The sequence below is a fragment of the Staurois parvus genome, unplaced genomic scaffold, assembly GCF_062004578.1.
Source record: "Staurois parvus isolate SC_StPar_1 unplaced genomic scaffold, SC_StPar_1.0 ptg001974l, whole genome shotgun sequence".
Lineage (NCBI taxonomy): Eukaryota > Metazoa > Chordata > Amphibia > Anura > Ranidae > Staurois > Staurois parvus.
Genome location: NW_028319770.1, coordinates 162,858 through 181,750, shown reverse-complemented (window position 1 = coordinate 181,750; position 18,893 = coordinate 162,858). Strand labels below are relative to the sequence as shown.

Genomic DNA, 18,893 nt, shown 5'->3' with positions numbered 1-18,893 from the left:
GAGAGCTGATACCATCCCCTCCCCCACACCATAACAGGGGACATTAGAGTGTAAGCTCCTCTGGTGCAGAGACTGATGGGACTGTGGGGGAGGGGACATTAGAGCGTAAGCTCCTCTGGTGCAGAGACTGATGCGACTGTGGGGGAGGGGACATTAGAGCGTAAGCTCCTCTGGTACATCCAAATCTAAAAGACAAGTTTCAGGCGGAGTTGCCCTTGGAGAATACAAACCAATAACTGAGACAAGAAACATACATCACGCGTGTCAAACACAAGGCTTGTGGGCCGATACTGGACCACCAGGCCATTTCATGGGCCCTCCCACCTCTCCTGCAGCACCCCCTCATCCCTGACTGTGTCTCAGCAACTGGCAGCAGATTGGAGGACAGAACTCCTCCTACATATCCATTGCTTCTTTGTCCAATCATGGAGAGGCTTGTCTCTGCCCCTCTATCTCAGCATCAGAGAGGACAGAGCTTTTCCTAGAAATCCCACACTTCTCTGTGCAGCCGCAGCACCCCCTCATCTCCACCCCCACCTTTTCTCAGCAGTCGGCACCAGAGAGGACTGAACTCCTACAGATCCTATGACTCTCTGTGCAGCTGCTGCACACCCTCATCTCCACCCCTACTTGGTCTACGCAATCAGCAACAGAGAGGGCAGAACTCCTCCTACAGATCCTACACCTTTCTGTGCAGCCGCAGCACTCCCTCATCTCCACCCCCAATTTGTCTACGCAGTCAGCAACAGAGAGGACAGATCTCCTCCTGCAGATACTATACCTCTCTGGGCAGCCACAGCACCCCCTTGTTTCCACCCCCACCTTGTCTCCATAGTTGGAGGACAGAACTCCTACGCATCCTATGCCTCTCTATGCAGCCGCAGCACCCCCTCATATTCACCTCCACCTTGTCTCCACAGTTGGCTGCAGAGAGGACAGAACTTCTACAGATCCTATGCCTCTCTATGCAGATGCAGCACCCCCTCGTCTCCACCCCCACCTTGTCTCAGCAGTTGGCAGCAGAGAGGACAGAACTTCTACAGATCCTATGCTTCTCTGTGCAGCTGCAGCACCCCCTTGTCTCCACCCCCACCTTGTCTCAGCAGTTGGCAGCAGAGAGGACAGAACTTCTACAGATCCTATGTTTCTCTGTGCAGCTGCAGCACCCCCTCGTCTCCACCCCCACCTTGTCTCAGCAGTTGGCAGCAGAGAGGACAGAACTTCTACAGATCCTATGCTTCTCTGTGCAGCTGCAGCACCCCCTCGTCTCCACCCCCACCTTGTCTCAGCAGTTGGCAGCAGAGAGGACAGAACTTCTACAGATCCTATGCTTCTCTGTGCAGCTGCAGCACCCCCTCGTCTCCACCCCCACCTTGTCTCAGCAGCTGGCAGCAGAGAGGAGGACATAACTCATCCTACACTTCTCTGTGCAGCTGCAGCACCCCCTCGTCTCCACCCCCACCTTGTCTCCACAGTTGGCAGCAGAGAGGACAAAACTTCTACAGATACTATACCTCTCTGTGTAGCCGCAGCACCCCCTCATCTTCACCCTCACCTTGTCTCCACAGTCGGCATCAGAGGAGGACAAAACTCCTGCACATCCTATGCCTCTCTGTGCAGCCTCAGCACCCCCTCATCTCCACCTGCACCTTGTCTCTGCAGTTGGCAGCAGAGAGGAGGACAGAACTCATCCTACACCTCTCTGTGCAGCCGCAGCATCCCCTCGTCTCCATCCCCACCTTGTCTCCACAGTTGGCAGCAGAGAGGACAGAACTCCTCCTACAGATCCTACGCCTCTCTGTGCAGCCGCAGCACTCTCAGCATATAAGGGGCAAAGTGCTCTGGACATCTAGTCTTACAGATACAACCGGCCCTTTGAGGGCCACCATAATGCTGATGAAGCCCACCATGAAATTGAGTCTGACACCCCCTGAGATAAGTGATCTGTAACAAGGAAGACACAATGTAACTGTGGAACATGCAATTTCATTTTATTGTAATACAAAGTACATAATACATTGCGACAAGTTAAAGTGAACACGGGCAATGGGGCCTGGAAGGGGCGTGGTCAGTCCAGGTGGCATTGCGGACAACTTGTAATGGAAATTCGGTGAGGGCTTCTGCAGCCTGATGGTCATGTCCTAATCGCAGGTCAGTGTAAACCCACATGGAAAAAAAATATATTTTAAATATATTTTTAAAAATATTCTTCCCAAATATATTGCCATATCTTTGAAATGCTACAATTTTGGCCATATTCAATATATTTTTCAATATATACATATACACTGCATGTTGAAATGCGTTTTTATTACAAAATATATGAAAAATACTTGTAAAAATACATTTCAAATATACTGTATATCTTTAAAAATACAAATCTACCTTTTTGGAATTCATTTACAAATATATGTAAAAATATGTTAAAATGACTTTTTTATATGTTAAAAAAAATCAGAAAAATATATTTAAAATATACATACACATATATATAAATATATATACACACTGCATGTTGAAATGCGTTTATTACAAAATATATGAAAAATATTTGTAAAAATACATTTCAAATATACTGTATGTCTTTAAAAATACAAATCTAACTTTTTGGAATACATTAACAAATATATGTAAAAATAATATGTTAAAATGACTTTTTTATATGTTAAAAAAAATCTGAAAAATATATTTAAAATATATTTTAAAAAATATATAATTTTAAAAAATACAGTATATTTGAAATGTATTTTTAAAAATATTTTTCATATATTTTGTAATAAAAAATGCATTTCAACATGCAGTATATATATATATATATACACACACACACACATATATACACATATATATATATATATATATATATATATACACACACTGTGTGTTGAAATGCGTTTATTACAATATATATGAAAAATATTTTTAAAAATAAATTTCAAATATACTGTATTTTTAAAAAATATATATTTTTTTAAATATATTCTGATTTTTTTTAACATATAAAAAAGTCATTTTAACATATTTTTCCATATATTTGTAAATGCATTCCAAAAATGTAGATTTGTATTTTTAAAGACTTACAGTACATTTGAAATGTATTTTTAAAAATATTTTTCATATATTTTGTAATAAAAACGCATTTCAACATGCAGTATATATATATATATATATATATATACATATATATATATATATATATATATATATATATATATTTTATTGAAATATATTAAATATGGCAATATATTTGGGAAGAATATTTTTAAAATGTACTTCAAATATATTTTTCTTACATGTGGGAAGCCAGCATGTCATGGCGTCCTGACCCCCAAGACACCCTTTAGGCCCCCCTTGTAGGTGGTGGTCAGAAATGTGAACGGCGGGCCCGTTGTGAACAAAGACTTAAAGTGTATGTAACCCCCAAAAACAACCATGTAATGTGCTGCAGCTTTAGCTACACATACGCAGTACATAGATAACTCGTCAGGCTGTTCCTACTTCTGGAAGGAGCTCACTCTGTCAAATCTCAACCCAACGGTCAAACATTAGCCGGGGGCATTCAGAACATGGTGTCACGCCTGGTGACTTTGGTCTTGTTCCCCTCGGCTCCTCCAACCTGGTAGCAAGTTAATATGCAAGAATTGTAAAGGTTATAGATTGTGCGGCAACAAGCAGGCGAGACTCCGGGTTATCTGGACCTAAGAAAGCTTCTTATGGCTAAAATATTGAGACTGACCTCCGGAGGTTCACGGAGTTTGGATGTCTAGAGCCGAGCTTCTCTAGATCTAGGTCACTGGTAAGTGACCAAAATCATTCCACTCCCAAAATGCCCCTATAAGAGTGCTGGAGTTATGAGATTGGGACCTTCCTTCTGGAGATTGGAGTCCATGGGAATGGATCTGTATGCACTCTATAGCAGGGGTTCTCAACCTTACCGAGACCAAGCCCGGTAAGTTCTTCCAAAACCTTTCCTGACCTACCAGTAACAAAGAAAAATGTAATACTCGTACAATAAAAACGTGAATGCAAAATATGTATTGAAATGCTAAGAGGCTCTGAATGGGGTTTGAGTATCATTGAGAGGACATGGGGATTCTGGAGGGGGTTGGGGGACTCTGCAGCAGACTTGATGGCCCTGTAGGGGATGAGGTTTCTGGAAGGGGCTGGGGGAAACTGTTGGATAATCAGTCTCTGGAAGGAAAATTGGGGGAGGTAGGGGGCACTGTGGGACTTTGTTGGATTGGTGGCACTATGAAGTCTTGGGGGCTCTTCAGTAGGCTAGGGGGCACTGCAGGGGGCTGAGCAGCATGTTGTAAGGCTGGGAAACATTGTGGTGTGTGTGGAGGGGGGGGGGGGCATATGGGACACTGTTGGATTGGTGGTGCTATGGTGACTCTTCAGTAGGCTAGGGGGCTGGGGAGCATGTTGGAAAGCTGTGCAAAGTTATGGTGGGGGGACACTATGGAACACAGTCAGATTGGTGGCACTGTAGGCTCTTCAGCAGGCTAGGGAGCACTGCGAGGCTGGGCAGCACACTTTAGAAGGCTGGAGAGCAATGGGGGGGATGGGGAACACTGTGGGACACTGTTGGATTGGTCATTATAAGGATTGAAGGCTCCTCAGTAGGGTAGGGAGCTGGGCAACACTTTGGAAGGCTGGGGAGCACTGTGTGACACTGTTGGATTGGTGGCACTATAGGGACTGGAGGCTCTTTGGTAAGCTAGGGGGCACTGCAGGGGGATGGGCAGCATGGTGGGGTGGGGGGTTACTATGGGACACTGTTGGATTGTTGGCACTAAAGAGACTGCAGGCTCTTCAGTAGGCACTGCAGGGGGCTGAGCAGCATGTTGAAAGGCTGGGCAATATTGTGGTGTGTATGTGTGTGGGGGGGGGGGGGGCTATGGGATGTTGCTGGATTGGCGATACCATAGAGACTGAAGGCTCTTCAGCAGGCTAGGAGGCACTGCAAGGTGCTGGGTGGCACTTTGGAAAGCTGGACACCACTGTGGGGGGCAGGGCACTGTGGGGGTTGACGTTGCTTAGGGGGCAATTACTGGAGGTTGGGGGCACTGCGGGACACTATAGTAGGTTAAGGGATTTGCAGCTGGCTGAAGGTCCAGGAGGAGGGAGGCAGCAGCCCGGCAGCAGGCCATGGCTCAGTGGTTACATGCTCCTGGTCCAGTGGGTTACATATGTGGGTTTGGCTGGCACCAATGGGAGGTACGTCATTTGGTAATCAGCATCTTTACATAAATCATCAGAATTGTATATATATATCCCTGGAATGTACGTCATCAAAGCACTTTTTCCTTTGCTATTGAAGTGGCACTTTAACTATAAATCTGAATTATTTTTCCTCCATACAAAACAGGTCCGGCTTCTTCTACAACACAAGTTCTTCAAAAAAATAAAAAAAAATCTTATTTTATTTATACAGCATTAAAAACTAGTAAAAAAAATATAAAAGCAAATCCAGAATTACTATGAAAAGTCAGGACACTCCCTTATAAGAGGCGTGTCATAAAGTGCGCTGTGTGGTCACATAGACCTTTAGAACGGCATTGTATTGGCAACCACCGTAGACATTCATGTTCTGCATGAAGAAGTTCCATCCGGGCCAGATAGTATAAACGGACTCATGATTTCCACCCGTCCGCCGTATAATTCTACGAGCAAATACAGGACCCCAGTTCAGAGAGACTTAAAGTGGTTGTAAAGCACTCAGGCCTCAGATTACACTCAGCTCCCTACTCTGTGCTGTGTGTGACATCATATGCCAGCACCCTGCTTTCTGGAGCTGAGAAACTCTGGATTTTCAATGGCTGAAGAGGAGAGAGGCCATGGCCCAGATGCCAGCATTCTGGCAACCAAAGACGCAGTGCATCACTGGCTGCTAGGATGATGGCGGCTGGGCCGTACAGTGTCATTGGTTCTTGTGGTGAAAAAGGAGGCAGCGTCCTAGCAACCAAAAGACACAGGGTATCATTGGCTGTTAGGATGATGGCAGCTGGGCCACACAGCGTCATTGGTTGTTATGGTGAAAGCAGAGGCAGCGTCCTAGCAACCAAGGACACAGGGCATCATGGTTGTTAGGATGATGGTGGCTGGGCCATACAGCGTCATTGGTTGTCATGGTGAAAGCAGAGGCAGCGTCCTAGCAACCAAGGACACAGGGCATCATTGGCTGCTAGGATGATGGCGACTGGGCCACACAGCGTCATTGCTTGTTTTTTTTTTAAAATAGAGGCAGCGTCCTAGCAACCAAAGACACAGGGCATCATTGGTTTCTAGGATGCTGGTGGCTGAGCTACACAGCTTCATTGGTTGTTTTAGTGAAATCATCCTCCAACCAACAGGTGAGAAGTTGAGTGGTACCCTCAAGGCCACGCTGGTGTCCTTTGCTGATTCTGAGCGTTTGGACTGGGGAAAAATAGCTGCAAATCCAGCTTTTGGCCTTCCAGGAGATGCCCATCTGGGTTGTCATCAAAGGGCTCCTAGATCTGCTCCCTGAGAACTGGGATGGAAGCTTCCAAAATCTCTATTGTACCCTCATTTTAGACTTTAGGGAAAAAAATTGGCCCAGCTAGTGAGACGGCATTTTGCTGCAGCCTGGCAAGGCTAAAAGGTAGGTATGATTGACAGGCCAAGGAGTGTAAATTTTGGCGAGGCGATGGTTACCATGTCCTACCGGACAATATACAATCCAAGCCACTTGAGAAGGATCATAGAGAGACCTTCAGAAGCTACTCAGGGTTGTCAAACTGATGGCTCTCCGGCTGCTGTGAAACTACAAGTCCCATCGGCATGAGTAGTTTCGGAACAGCTGGAGGGCCGCCTTTGGGAGTCATGCTTGTAACTGTCAGTCTTGCAATGCCTCATGGGACATGTAGTTTGGCAACAGCTGGAGGGCCGCCAGTTTGACACCCATGATGCTACACGATACCATGCAGCAACCCCAGAGTCAATGAAAATGAGTGCAAATAAGTATTGTGAAGCCGTGTTTTACAAGAGATACACTTGTGGCAGCTCTCTGCAGCATTCCAGGAGAAGGAAAAGACGAGGAGCTCATGGCAGATCTGGAGACCAAGGGAACTTCAGGAGACCAAGGGAACTTCAGGAGACCAAAGGAACTTCAGGAGACCAAAAGGAACTTCAGGAGACCAAAAGGAACTTCAGGAGACCAAAAGGAACTTCAGGAGACCAAAAGGAACTTCAGGAGACCAAAAGGAACTTCAGGAGACCAAAAGGAACTTCAGGAGACCAAAGGAACTTCATCTCTACGGGAAGATAGAGATCAAGAGGCAATCAGTATTCACAATGGTATAAGCTCCTGCAGCGATATCATTTCCTTTCTCCTAATCTACACACACCGGGCTATCCATAGGGTCGTTACTGGTAATACCTCCCCGCCGCCCGCCCCCCACATTTCATACTCCGGCCTACTGTGCGGCAGTAGACCTAAGAAGACTTGATGTTTCAATCCCCATGGTAAGTTGTCACTCTTCGGTTTGGAATTAGTAGAAGTTGGGAGGGTAGGTACGTCATTGGGGTCCTCTGGTGGGCACCCTCCTGATGTTTGATTGAGCCCACTATATCTCCAGAGGGTTCAACAGTGATCCCTGGCATCCCAAGTACCCCCTACCCCCCTCAGTTCCATACCCTCCTACCTCATATTGCAGCCATGTTGTTGTCTTTCCTTTCCATGGTAACAGGGACACCCACCGCACAGCATAGAAGCTTTTGAGTGTTTCTGGTGATCCTGTTATATTGTGTGTCATGGCCACACTCTGGATTCTATCCTATTTTCCCATTCCATGAAGCCATTTTTACCATCACCCCCTTTGGTTGCTAAGATGCTGGCAACTGGGCCACACAGCATAGTTTATAGGTTATGGTGAAAGCAGTGCAAGCTTCCTAGCAACCGAAGACAGTGCATCATTGGTTGCTAGGATGCTGGCAGCATAATTGGTGGTTATGGTGAAAGCAGTGCCAGCATCCTAGCATCCAAAGACAGTGCATCATTGGTTGCTACGATGCTGACAGCTGGGTCGCACAGCATAATTGGTGGTTATGCTGAAATCAGTACCAGCATCCCAGCAACCAAAGACAATGTATCATTGGTTGCTAGGAAGCTCCTGGCTAGGCCACACAACATAATTGGTGGTTATGGTGAAAGCAGTGCCAGCATCCTAGCATCCAAAGACAGTGCATCATTGGTTGCTAGGATGCTGGCAGCTGGGTCGCACAGCATCATTGGTTGTTGTGGTGAAAGCAGTGCCAGCATCCTAGCATCCAAAGACACTGCATCATTGGTTGCTAGGATGCTGGCAGCTGGGTCGCACAACGTAATTAGTGGTTATGCTGAAAGCAGTAGCAGCATCCTAGCAACCAAAGACAATGTATCATTGGTTGCTAGGATGCTGGCAGCTGGGTCACACAGCATCATTGGTTGTTGGGGTGAAAGCAGCACCAGCATCATAGCAACCAAAGACACAATGCATCATTTGTTGCTAGGATGCTAGCAGCTGGGTCACACAGCATCATTGGTTGTTTACGGTGAAAGCAGTTGCACCCCATTGACTTCAATGCAAAAACCAGCCAGCTACATCAATTCAATTATAAACATTTTTTTTAAATGTCTGTTTCATTTTTTGGCCTAGCGCAGCCTAAATTTTCATCTCGGTGCACCGCTAATTACAATCTTACCCGATCGCAGAAAGTATCAGATGTACGAAAAGAGCAGATTTGGGTCATTTTCTTTCTTTTAGGAACTCAAACTACTTACCCCAAAGTCATTCCTCATCGTTCTCTGTGACCGGAGGTTCATCGTTCTTTATGAGCCGAGAATGGCTGAACTGACGCCTCTTTAGCGCGGGCCTCACCAGAGTCCAGTACACAACGGCCAGCAGCAGGAGGAGGCACAGGAGTGACACCAAGGTGATCACGGTCACCTGCAGGGGGCAGAACATGTCATCACCTGCGCAAGACACCCAGCATAGTCTGCTCTGGGTATGTACTATCAGCATGCAGCATGACATTCCCACATCACTATTTTACCGCCCCCCCCAAAGTAACATGCAAGATTGGATTGAACAAAGCCCAGGTTTGTGACCTTTGAAATGAAAAAAAAATGAAAAATGAACAAAGCACATCCTTCTGCAGTGTTTACTTGCCTCAATCCAAAGCACCGAGTGTGATTTCTGTCTGCTTTCTCATTGCTCTGCTATCTGCATGAGGAGCCACTTCTGACCAGACAATCCCGGGAAATGCGCTGGACTGTCCCCTCCAGCACACAGCAGGTGCCTGACAACCGTAGCTGTGCATGTTTCCCTATGACAGTGTGTGTGTGGGGGGGGGGGGGGTTATGTTCAGGTCCCCTCCCCCGCCTTCTGGAGCTGCAAAATATCCTTGGATCTGTGCACTTTGAGTACTCCAGGGCCCGGGGCCGACATGGCGGGTGCCTGCCGGTGGAGGTCCAGATCATGTGCTCACTGATTGGCCAATCAGTGATCACATGGATAGTAGTAAGCAAGATGTCACTTCTGACATCATTGCTTACTACGTGTGAAATCTGTGAATGATCACCGAGGTCACATGGTACAGGGCCATTCACAACAGCCTTGTACCATGTGACAAGCTGTGACCAATCACAGCTCACACAATATTTCTCAAAGGCTGCAAGAATGCAGCCAGAGAGGAGAAATGATTGCTTTTACAGCCTTTATGGGTGTAGAAGCAATCAGTGTAAAAAAAAAAAAAAAATCTTCATCACCCCCCACAAGTAGTAGTGTCACCATGGTGACCGTGTACTGCTAGGGTGACAGTATGTAAAAAAAAAAAACATAAATAATAATATAAAAAAATAAAATAAAAATGTAAAAAAAAGTTTAAAAATTATAATTTTTGGTTATAAACTAATCTGAGTTATTTTGTTATTAAAAATAAATTTTGGCCAAGATTTATGAAGAAATATTATTTATTTGCAAACTTTTATAAGAAAAACACTTTTTTTCATAATTTGTGGACTTTTTCATTTATATAGCAAAAAATGCAAATCCCAGCGGTGAATAAATACCCCCAAAATAAAGCTTTATCTGTCTCAAAAAAATGCTAAAAAAATCATATGGGTATAGTGTTGCATGACCGCGCAATTGTCATTCAAAGTGTGATAGCGCTGAAAGCTGAAAATTGGCCTGGACTGGAAGGGGGGGAAAGTGTCCGGACTGGAGGGGGGGGGGGGGAAGTGTCCGGACTGGTAGGGGGGGAAAGCGTCCGGACTGGAAGGGGGGGAAAGTGTCCGGACTGGAGGGGGGGGGAAGTGTCCGGACTGGAAGGGGGTGAAAGTGTCCGGACTGGAAGGGGGGGAAAGTGTCCGGACTGGAGGGGGGGGGAAGTGTCCGGACTGGAAGGGGGTGAAAGTGTCCGGACTGGAAGGGGGGGAAGTGTCCGGACTGGAAGGGGGTGAAAGTGTCCGGACTGGAAGGGGGGAAAGTGTCCGGACTGGAAGGGGGGGAAGTGTCCGGACTGGAAGGGGGTGAAAGTGTCCGGACTGGAAGGGGGTGAAAGTGTCCGGACTGGAAGGGGGTGAAAGTGTCCGGACTGGAAGGGGGGGAAAGTGTCCGGACTGGAAGGGGGTGAAAGTGTCCGGACTGGAAGGGGGTGAAAGTGTCCGGACCGGAAGGGGGGGGAAGTGTCCGGACTGGAAGGGGGGGAAAGTGTCCGGACTGGAAGGGGGTGAAAGTGTCCAGACTGGAAGGGGGTGAAAGTGTCCAGACTGGAAGGGGGTGAAAGTGTCCGGACTGGAAGGGGGGGAAAGTGTCCGGACTGGAGGGGGGGGGAAAGTGTCTGGACTGGAAGGGGGGGGAAAATGTCCGGACTGGAAGGGGGGGAAAGTGTCCGGACTGGAAGGGGGGGAAAGTGTCCGGACTGGAAGGGGGGGAAAGTGTCCGGACTGGAAGGGGGGGAAAGTGTCCGGACTGGCAGGGGGGGAAAGTGTCCGGACTGGAAGGGGGGGAAAGTGTCCGGACTGGAAGGGGGGGAAAGTGTCCGGACTGGAAGGGGGGGGAAAGGGTCCGGACTGGAAGGGGGGGAAAGGGTCCGGACTGGAAGGGGGGGGAAAGTGTCCGGACTGGAAGGGGGGGAAAGGGTCCGGACTGGAAGGGGGGGAAAGTGTCCGGACTGGAAGGGGGGAAAGTGTCCGGACTGGAAGTGGTTAAATCTGCCTAGCAAGAAGAAGAAAACCCCCCCCGCAAAACGCATCAAAAATACATTTAAAAAACGCAGTGTAAACACGCAAAACGCAATGCAGAAAAGGATCAAACTGCATAGGTGTGTCAAGTGTGTCTTTTACTGCGATTGTGCGTTTCCTAGACCTTCTGTGGTAATATTGTGCGACATAAAAAATTGGAACGACCGCTATTTTATTCTCTGGGGTCTCTGCTTTCAGAAAATATATCATATTTGGGGGGTTTTGTGTCATCTTTAGGCCTAAAATGAGTCTTTTTACATGTAAGCAAAAAAAAAAACAAAAACAGCTCTGGCAGCGAAAGGGTTAAATCAACAAAGGCCCACGAAGGGGTTAAATCCTGCAGATGTAGCGCCACAACGTGCCGCACCGCGCCACGCCACTGATACCCACCTTGGTGGTTCTGGACATCCGCTCTCTGTATACGCATTCACAGCGCTGGCAGTACGCCTCCACCTCACCGTCAGGGACCGGCATGGGGCTGACCACGTAGGGACAATTACTGGAGGGGAGAGGAAAGTCATCTGTTAGACAGGACTGAATAAAACGGGCGGTAAAAGTGCCGACACAACACACAATCCTTCCGCATCGTCTCCCTCTGATCATTTAATCTGATCGGTTATTGATCGCATTAAGGCTCCGCTCACACCTGTGCAGTCTGCGTTTCATCTGTTTCTGCACTGCATTTTGTGTTGCATTTTTGACGCGATTTTGATGCGTTACCTCTGCCGCTCACCAGCCCTCCGCCGCTCACCAGCCCTCCGCCGCTCACCAACCCTCCGCCACTCACCAGCCCTACGCCGCTCACCAACCCTCCGCCGCTCACCAACCCTCCGCCGCTCACCAACCTTCTGCCGCTCACCAACCTTCTGCCGCTCACCAACGCTCCGCCACTCACCAACCTTCCGCCGCTCACCAATACTAAACCGCTCAGCAACCCTCCACCGCTCACCCATCCTCCACCGCTCACCAACCCTCCACCGCTCACCAACCCTCCACAGCTCACCCATCCTCCACCGCTCACCCATCCTCCGCCGCTCACCAACCCTCCACAGCTCACCCATCCTCCACAGCTCACCCATCCTCCACCGCTCACCCATCCTCCGCCGCTCACCCATCCTTCACCGCTCACCAACCCTCCACCGCTCTCCAACCCTCCACCGCTCTCCAACCTTCCAACGCTCACCAACCTTCCACCGCTCACCAACCCTCCGCCGCTCACCAACCCTCAACCGCTTTCCAACCCTCCACAGCTCGCCAACCCTCCACAGCTCGCCAACCCTCCACCGCTCACCAACCTTCCACCGCTCACCAACCCTCAACCGCTCTCCAACCCTCAACCGCTCACCAACCCTCCACAGCTCGCCAACCCTCCACAGCTCACCAACCTTCCGCCGCTCACCATCCTTCTGCCGCTCACCAGTCTCTCCAGGTCTGATTTTTGAGGAAGAGATTAATGTGGAAGATCTTCCTAGTTTGGTTTTTGTACGCCGGACAGTCACATGAACAATCCACCTTCTTCAAATCCTCCATCTTATAGTCCTGAAATACAGGGCGGGGTTACTCAGCGACTCTTCATTCTGATTATTTTCCTGACATTCCTGTATGAAGAGGACCTGTCACCAACTGTACAAGGCCCCACCCATAAATCCCGGACGTGTCCCTATATACAGCAACCAGGATCATCCAGCAGGAATTCTCCACCTTTTATCATTAGATTACGGAGGGGTCTCAGTGTATATAGGGAGGGGACAATGAAGTGGGGGATGGGTCTCAGTGTATATAGGGAGGGGATAATGAGATGGGGAGGGGTCTCAGTGTATATAGGGAGGGGATAATGAGATGGGGAGGGGTCTCAGTGTATATAGGGAGGTAACAATGAGGTGGGGGAGGGGTCTCAGTGTATATAGGGAGGGGATAATGAGATGGAGGAGGGGTCTCAGTGTAGGTAGGGAGGGGATAATGAGATGGGGAGGGGTCTCAGTGTATATAGGGAGGGGATAATGAGATGGGGAGGGGTCTCAGTGTATGTAGGGAGGGGATAATGAGATGGGGAGGGGTCTCAGTGTATGTAGGGAGGGGATAATGAGGTGGGGGAAGGGTCTCAGTGTATATGGGGAGGGGACAATGAGGTGGGGGAGGGGTCTCAGTGTATATAGGGAGGGGATAATGAGATGGAGGAGGGGTCTCAGTGTAGGTAGGGAGGGGATAATGAGATGGGGAGGGGTCTCAGTGTATATAGGGAGGGGATAATGAGATGGGGAGGGGTCTCAGTGTATGTAGGGAGGGGATAATGAGATGGGGAGGGGTCTCAGTGTAGGTAGGGAGGGGATAATGAGATGGGGAGGGGTCTCAGTGTATATAGGGAGGGGATAATGAGATGGGGAGGGGTCTCAGTGTATGTAGGGAGGGGATAATGAGATGGGGAGGGGTCTCAGTGTATGTAGGGAGGGGATAATGAGGTGGGGGAAGGGTCTCAGTGTATATGGGGAGGGGACAATGAGGTGGGGGAGGGGTCTCAGTGTATATAGGGAGGGGATAATGAGGTGGGGGAGGGGTCTCAGTGTATATAGGGAGGGGACAATGAGGTGGGGGAGGGGTCTCAGTGTATATAGGGAGGGGATAATGAGAAGGGGGAGGGGTCTCAGTGTATATAGGGAGGGGACAATGAGGTGGGGGAGATGTCTCAGTGTATATAGGGAGGGGATGAGATGGGGGAGGGGTCTCAGTGTATATAGGGAGGGGACAATGAGGTGGGGGAGGGGTCTCAGTGTATATAGGGAGGGGATAATGAGATGGAGGAGGGGTCTCAGTGTATCTAGGGAGGGGACTCTGAGATGAGGGAGGGGACTTAGTGTATAAAGGGAGGGGACTCTGAGATGAGGGAGGGGACTTAGTGTATAAAGGGAGGGGACTCTGAGATGGGGGAGGGGTCACAGTGTATATAGGGAGGGGACTCAGATGGGGGAGGGGTCTCACTGTATCTAGGGAGGGGATGCTGAGATGGGGGAGGGGTCTCAGTGTATATAGGGAGGGGACTCTGAGATGGGGAGGGGTCTCAGTGTATCTAGGGAGGGGACTCTGAGATGAGGGAGGGGACTTAGTGTATAAAGGGGGGGGGACTCTGAGATGGGGGAGGGGTCTCAGTGTATATAGGAAGGGGACTCAGATGGGGGAGGGGTCTCAGTGTATCTAGGGAGGAAACTCTGAGATGGAGGAGGTGTCTCAGTGTATATAGGGAGGGGACTCTGAGATGGGGGAGGGGGTCTCATTGTATATAGGGAGGGGACTCTGAGATGAGGGAGGGGTCTCAGTGTATCTAGGGAGGAAACTCTGAGATGGGGGAGGGGTCTCAGTGTATCTAGGGAGGAAACTCTGAGATGGGGGAGGGGTCTCAGTGTATCTAGGGAGGAAACTCTGAGATGGGGGAGGGGTCTCAGTGTATCTAGGGAGGAAACTCTGAGATGGGGGAGGGGTCTCAGTGTATCTAGGGAGGGGACTCTGAGATGAGGGAGGGGACTTAGTGTATAAAGGGGGGGACTCTGAGATGGGGGAGGGGTCTCAGTGTATCTAGGGAGGAAACTCTGAGATGGAGGAGGGGTCTCAGTGTATATAGGGAGGGGACTCTGAGATGGGGGAGGGGGTCTCATTGTATATAGGGAGGGGACTCTGAGATGGAGGAGGGGTCTCAGTGTATATAGGGAGGGGACTCTGAGATGGAGGAGGGGTCTCAGTGTATATAGGGAGGGGACTCTGAGATGAGGGAGGGGTCTCAGTGTATCTAGGGAGGAAACTCTGAGATGGGGGAGGGGTCTCAGTGTATCTAGGGAGGAAACTCTGAGATGGGGGAGGGGCCTCAGTGTATATAGGGAGGGGACTCTGAGATGGAGGAGGGGTCTCAGTGTATCTAGGGAGGAAACTCTGAGATGAGGGAGGGGTCTCAGTGTATCTAGGGAGGAAACTCTGAGATGGGGGAGGGGTCTCAGTGTATCTAGGGAGGGGACTCTGAGATGAGGGCGGAGTCTCAGGGTACATACAGAGGGGATAATCAGATGGGGGAAGGTTCGCCATGTATATAGGGAGGGGACAATGAAATGGGGGAGGGGTCTCCGTGGATATAGGGAGGGGACTCAGATGGGGAGGGGCCTCCATAGCGAAGGGAAAATGAGATTGGGGCGGAGTCCTCCGTACTTATATGGAGGGGAGGGTAATACGAGGGAGGGGTCTTCGTATATATAGGGAGGGGACTCAGATGTGGGAGGAGTGTTGGAGGAAACTCCTCCCTCCGGTGTATATATCGGGGAATCTCACCTGGAAATTGGAACTCCGGACCGACACCATCAGGAAGAAGAGAACCGCGATACACCCCGTCTGCCCCCCTCCGCGGAGAGCCGCCATCATCCCCGACTTGTCACCTGACTCCGCCCACTGCGCTCCGCCAATCACCGTCCCCTATCCGAGGAACTCCGAACATCAGCTCCGCCCAAATCCGAGAGCAACACCGCCACCTGCAGGACAGAGCGAGCACTGCACAGAGAGAGGACACCGCTGTCCTCTCCGGGTCGGATGTTTGCCATCCATAAGCACAGAGCTCCTCAGGTTAATACACATTATGGCCTCTAGGTGGCGATGACAATCGCAGGAAATCAGCGTGGATCTCCTCCGGCTGGTGGCGCCCTCTAGTGAGCACAGTGCGGTACTTCTCTGGTTCTGGATGAAGGAAGAACATCGGAATGTTCGGTTTTGCTCGGCGATTCTTCGATGATCGCACTCCTTTGCGTCTTACAGAAACGTGCGCTGTACTCGCCGTGATGTCACCTGATGAGCCCAGCCAGACACATTTCTTGGTCCCCCCCCGGTGGCCCAAACCTGCGATCATTGAGAACAACAGAGACGTGACCCGGGTGAGGGAGGGTTATTAGATGAAGGTGCACTCTCCCCTCCCCCGCTATCGATCTCTCGGGTCACTCGGTACCAGCGGGGGGGCTGCCATGGCCTAGTTGTAGAGGGTTGCCATGGTTACCAGGCGGCCGCATCTTCTGCTGAACGAAACAAAGCTGGGAGTTCCCGCGGCCGATGTTCAGAAAACGTAAGAATATCCGAGGCAAAGAGCTGCAATGCAACAATGTATCCAAATCACCGACTTACAATGTATCCAAATCAGCGACTTACAATGTATCCAAATCAGCGACTTACAATGTATCCAAATCAGCGACTTACAATGTATCCAAATCAGCGACTTACAATGTATCCAAATCACCGACTTACAATGTATCCAAATCAGCGACTTACAATGTATCCAAATCAGCGACTTACAATGTATCCAAATCACCGACTTACAATGTATCCAAATCAGCGACTTACAATGTATCCAAATCAGCGACTTACAATGTATCCAAATCAGCGACTTACAATGTATCCAAATCAGCGACTTACAATGTATCCAAATCACCAACTTACAATGTATCCAAATCACCGACTTACAATGTATCCAAATCACCGACTTACAATGACGCAACAATGTATCCAAATCTGCCACTAACAATGACTCGATCACCTCCTCCTCCTTCCTGAAGGTCCGCCCCCGAGAACGATCGCTGAGCCATTTTATTAAAAGAAATCCCAATGAAATATCGAGTGTTCCACCAAACATGAGGAGAGCCTTCCTGACCAGCCAATCGAATTACAGGAAACTGCTGGATCCAGCGTGTGATGTCATCAACAATAAGTCGCGCCTCTACGCGTTTCGTCACCAGACGTTTTCAGGCTGGTCATTTTCTGTGTATTTCATACTCCCCACCCCCGATCTATATACACTACGCTGTGTATGTCATACTCCCCACCCCCGATCTATATACACTACGCTGTGTATTTCATACTCCCCACCCCCGATCTATATACACTACGATGTGTATGTCATACTCCCCACCCCCGATCTATATACACTACGATGTGTATGTCATACTCCCCACCCCCGATCTATATACACTACGCTGTGTATTTCATACTCCCCACCCCCGATCTATATACACTACGATGTGTATGTCATACTCCCCACCCCCGATCTATATACACTACGATGTGTATGTCATACTCCCCACCCCCGATCTATATACACTACGCTGTGTATGGCATACTCCCCACCCCCGATCTATATACACTACGCTGTGTATTTCATACTCCCCACCCCCGATCTATATACACTACGATGTGTATGTCATACTCCCCACCCCCGATCTATATACACTACGCTGTGTATGGCATACTCCCCACCCCCGATCTATATACACTACGCTGTGTATGTCATACTCCCCACCCCCGATCTATATACACTACGCTGTGTATTTCATACTCCCCACCCCCGATCTGTATACAATATGCAACATTTCTGGTTTGGGGGTCAGTTCGCCTTTAATGGCGGCGATGATGGAAAGCCAACTGTCACTGATTATTTCATGAGCGTCCCGCCGGGATGGTAATGACTTCCCTCCGCTGCACTCCGCTTCTGATGTTGGAGCCCCCCTTCCCCCACGCTGTGCTGCCCCCCCCCCCCCCCACAGGATCCCCCTGGGCAGAGTAAGCGTCGGTGGGATGATTGTCACTTTCATCAGATCCACGTGCCACGTCCGGGGCCACGCCGCCCCCTCCATCCGTCTAATTGGATGGAGCGATGACAAATTAATCGCCCTAAATATCAGCCCAGCGGGAGGGGTGACACCGAGCTATTACCACCCACAGGGCGCAGCGTGGCGGCAGGAATCGCTTCTAGGAGTTTCTGTGAGATCAGCGGGGGGCTAAAATCACTCAGATGTCAGTCATCGGCCCCAACTGTCCGTATTCCGGGCCCCAGTTCATCCATCAATCCGTCTGTCCAATGTACCCCGATCCCTCTTCTACCAATCATGCATCCCTTCAATGTACCCCGATCCCTCTTCTACCAATCATCCATCCATCCGTCCAATGTACCCCGATCCCTCTTCTACCAATCATCCATCCGTCCAACGTACCCCGATCCCTCTTCTACCAATCATCCATCCATCCGTCCCTCCAATGTAACCCGATCCCTCTTCTATCAATGATCCATCCATCCCTCCAATGTACCCCGATCCCTCTTCTACCAATCATCCATCCATTCCTCCAGTGTACCCCGATCCCTCTTCTACCAATCATCCATCCGTCTGTCCAATGTACCCCGATCCCTCTTCTACCAATCATCCATCCATCCAACGTACCCCGATCCCTCTTCTACCAATCATCCATCCATCCCTCCAATGTACCCCGATCCCTCTTCTACCAATCATCCATCCATCCCTCCAATGTACCCCGATCCCTCTTCTACCAATCATCCATCCATCCGCCCAATGTACCCCGATCCCTCTTCTACCAATCATCCATCCATCCCTCCAATGTACCCCGATCCCTCTTCTACCAATCATCCATCCCTCCAATGTACCCTGATCCCTCTTCTAACAATCATCCATCCATCCATCCCTCGATTGTACTCCAATCCCCCTAGTTTACCAATCTCCCATCTATCCTATATTTCATCAATCCTCCTGCTGTACCCCAATCTCCTATCCATCCCTCTATTGCTCCCCAATCCTCTTTCTGTCCCTTTGTTGTACCCCAATTCCCTCCATCCATCTAA

General features: G+C 49.4%; 1 protein-coding gene across 1 annotated transcript; it reads right to left on the bottom strand.

The window, feature by feature from the left end:
- Window positions 1-8,781: 8,781 nt before the first annotated feature.
- LOC149433121 (transmembrane protein 9B-like) lies at window positions 8,782-16,085 on the bottom strand. Its single transcript, XM_089664627.1, has 4 exons — window positions 15,557-16,085; window positions 12,666-12,787; window positions 11,639-11,747; window positions 8,782-8,951 (listed from the first exon to the last, which is right to left on the bottom strand). The coding sequence occupies exons 1-4, from the start codon at window positions 15,644-15,646 to the stop codon at window positions 8,793-8,795; spliced, it is 480 nt and encodes a 159-aa protein (XP_089520753.1). The 5' UTR covers window positions 15,647-16,085; the 3' UTR covers window positions 8,782-8,792.
- Between the last annotated feature and the right edge of the window lie 2,808 nt (window positions 16,086-18,893).

Bases quoted from the DNA above. Each gene is read 5' to 3' on its own strand.
- LOC149433121 (XM_089664627.1), bottom strand. From the start codon at position 15,646: ATGATGGCGGCTCTCCGCGGAGGGGGGCAGACGGGGTGTATCGCGGTT. The intron at 11,748-12,665 runs GTGAGCGGCAGA...TCTCCCCTCCAG, and splicing joins AATCAGACCTGGAGAGACTG to TAATTGTCCCTACGTGGTCA. The intron at 8,952-11,638 runs GTGGGTATCAGT...TGCCCCCTGCAG, and splicing joins GGATGTCCAGAACCACCAAG to GTGACCGTGATCACCTTGGT.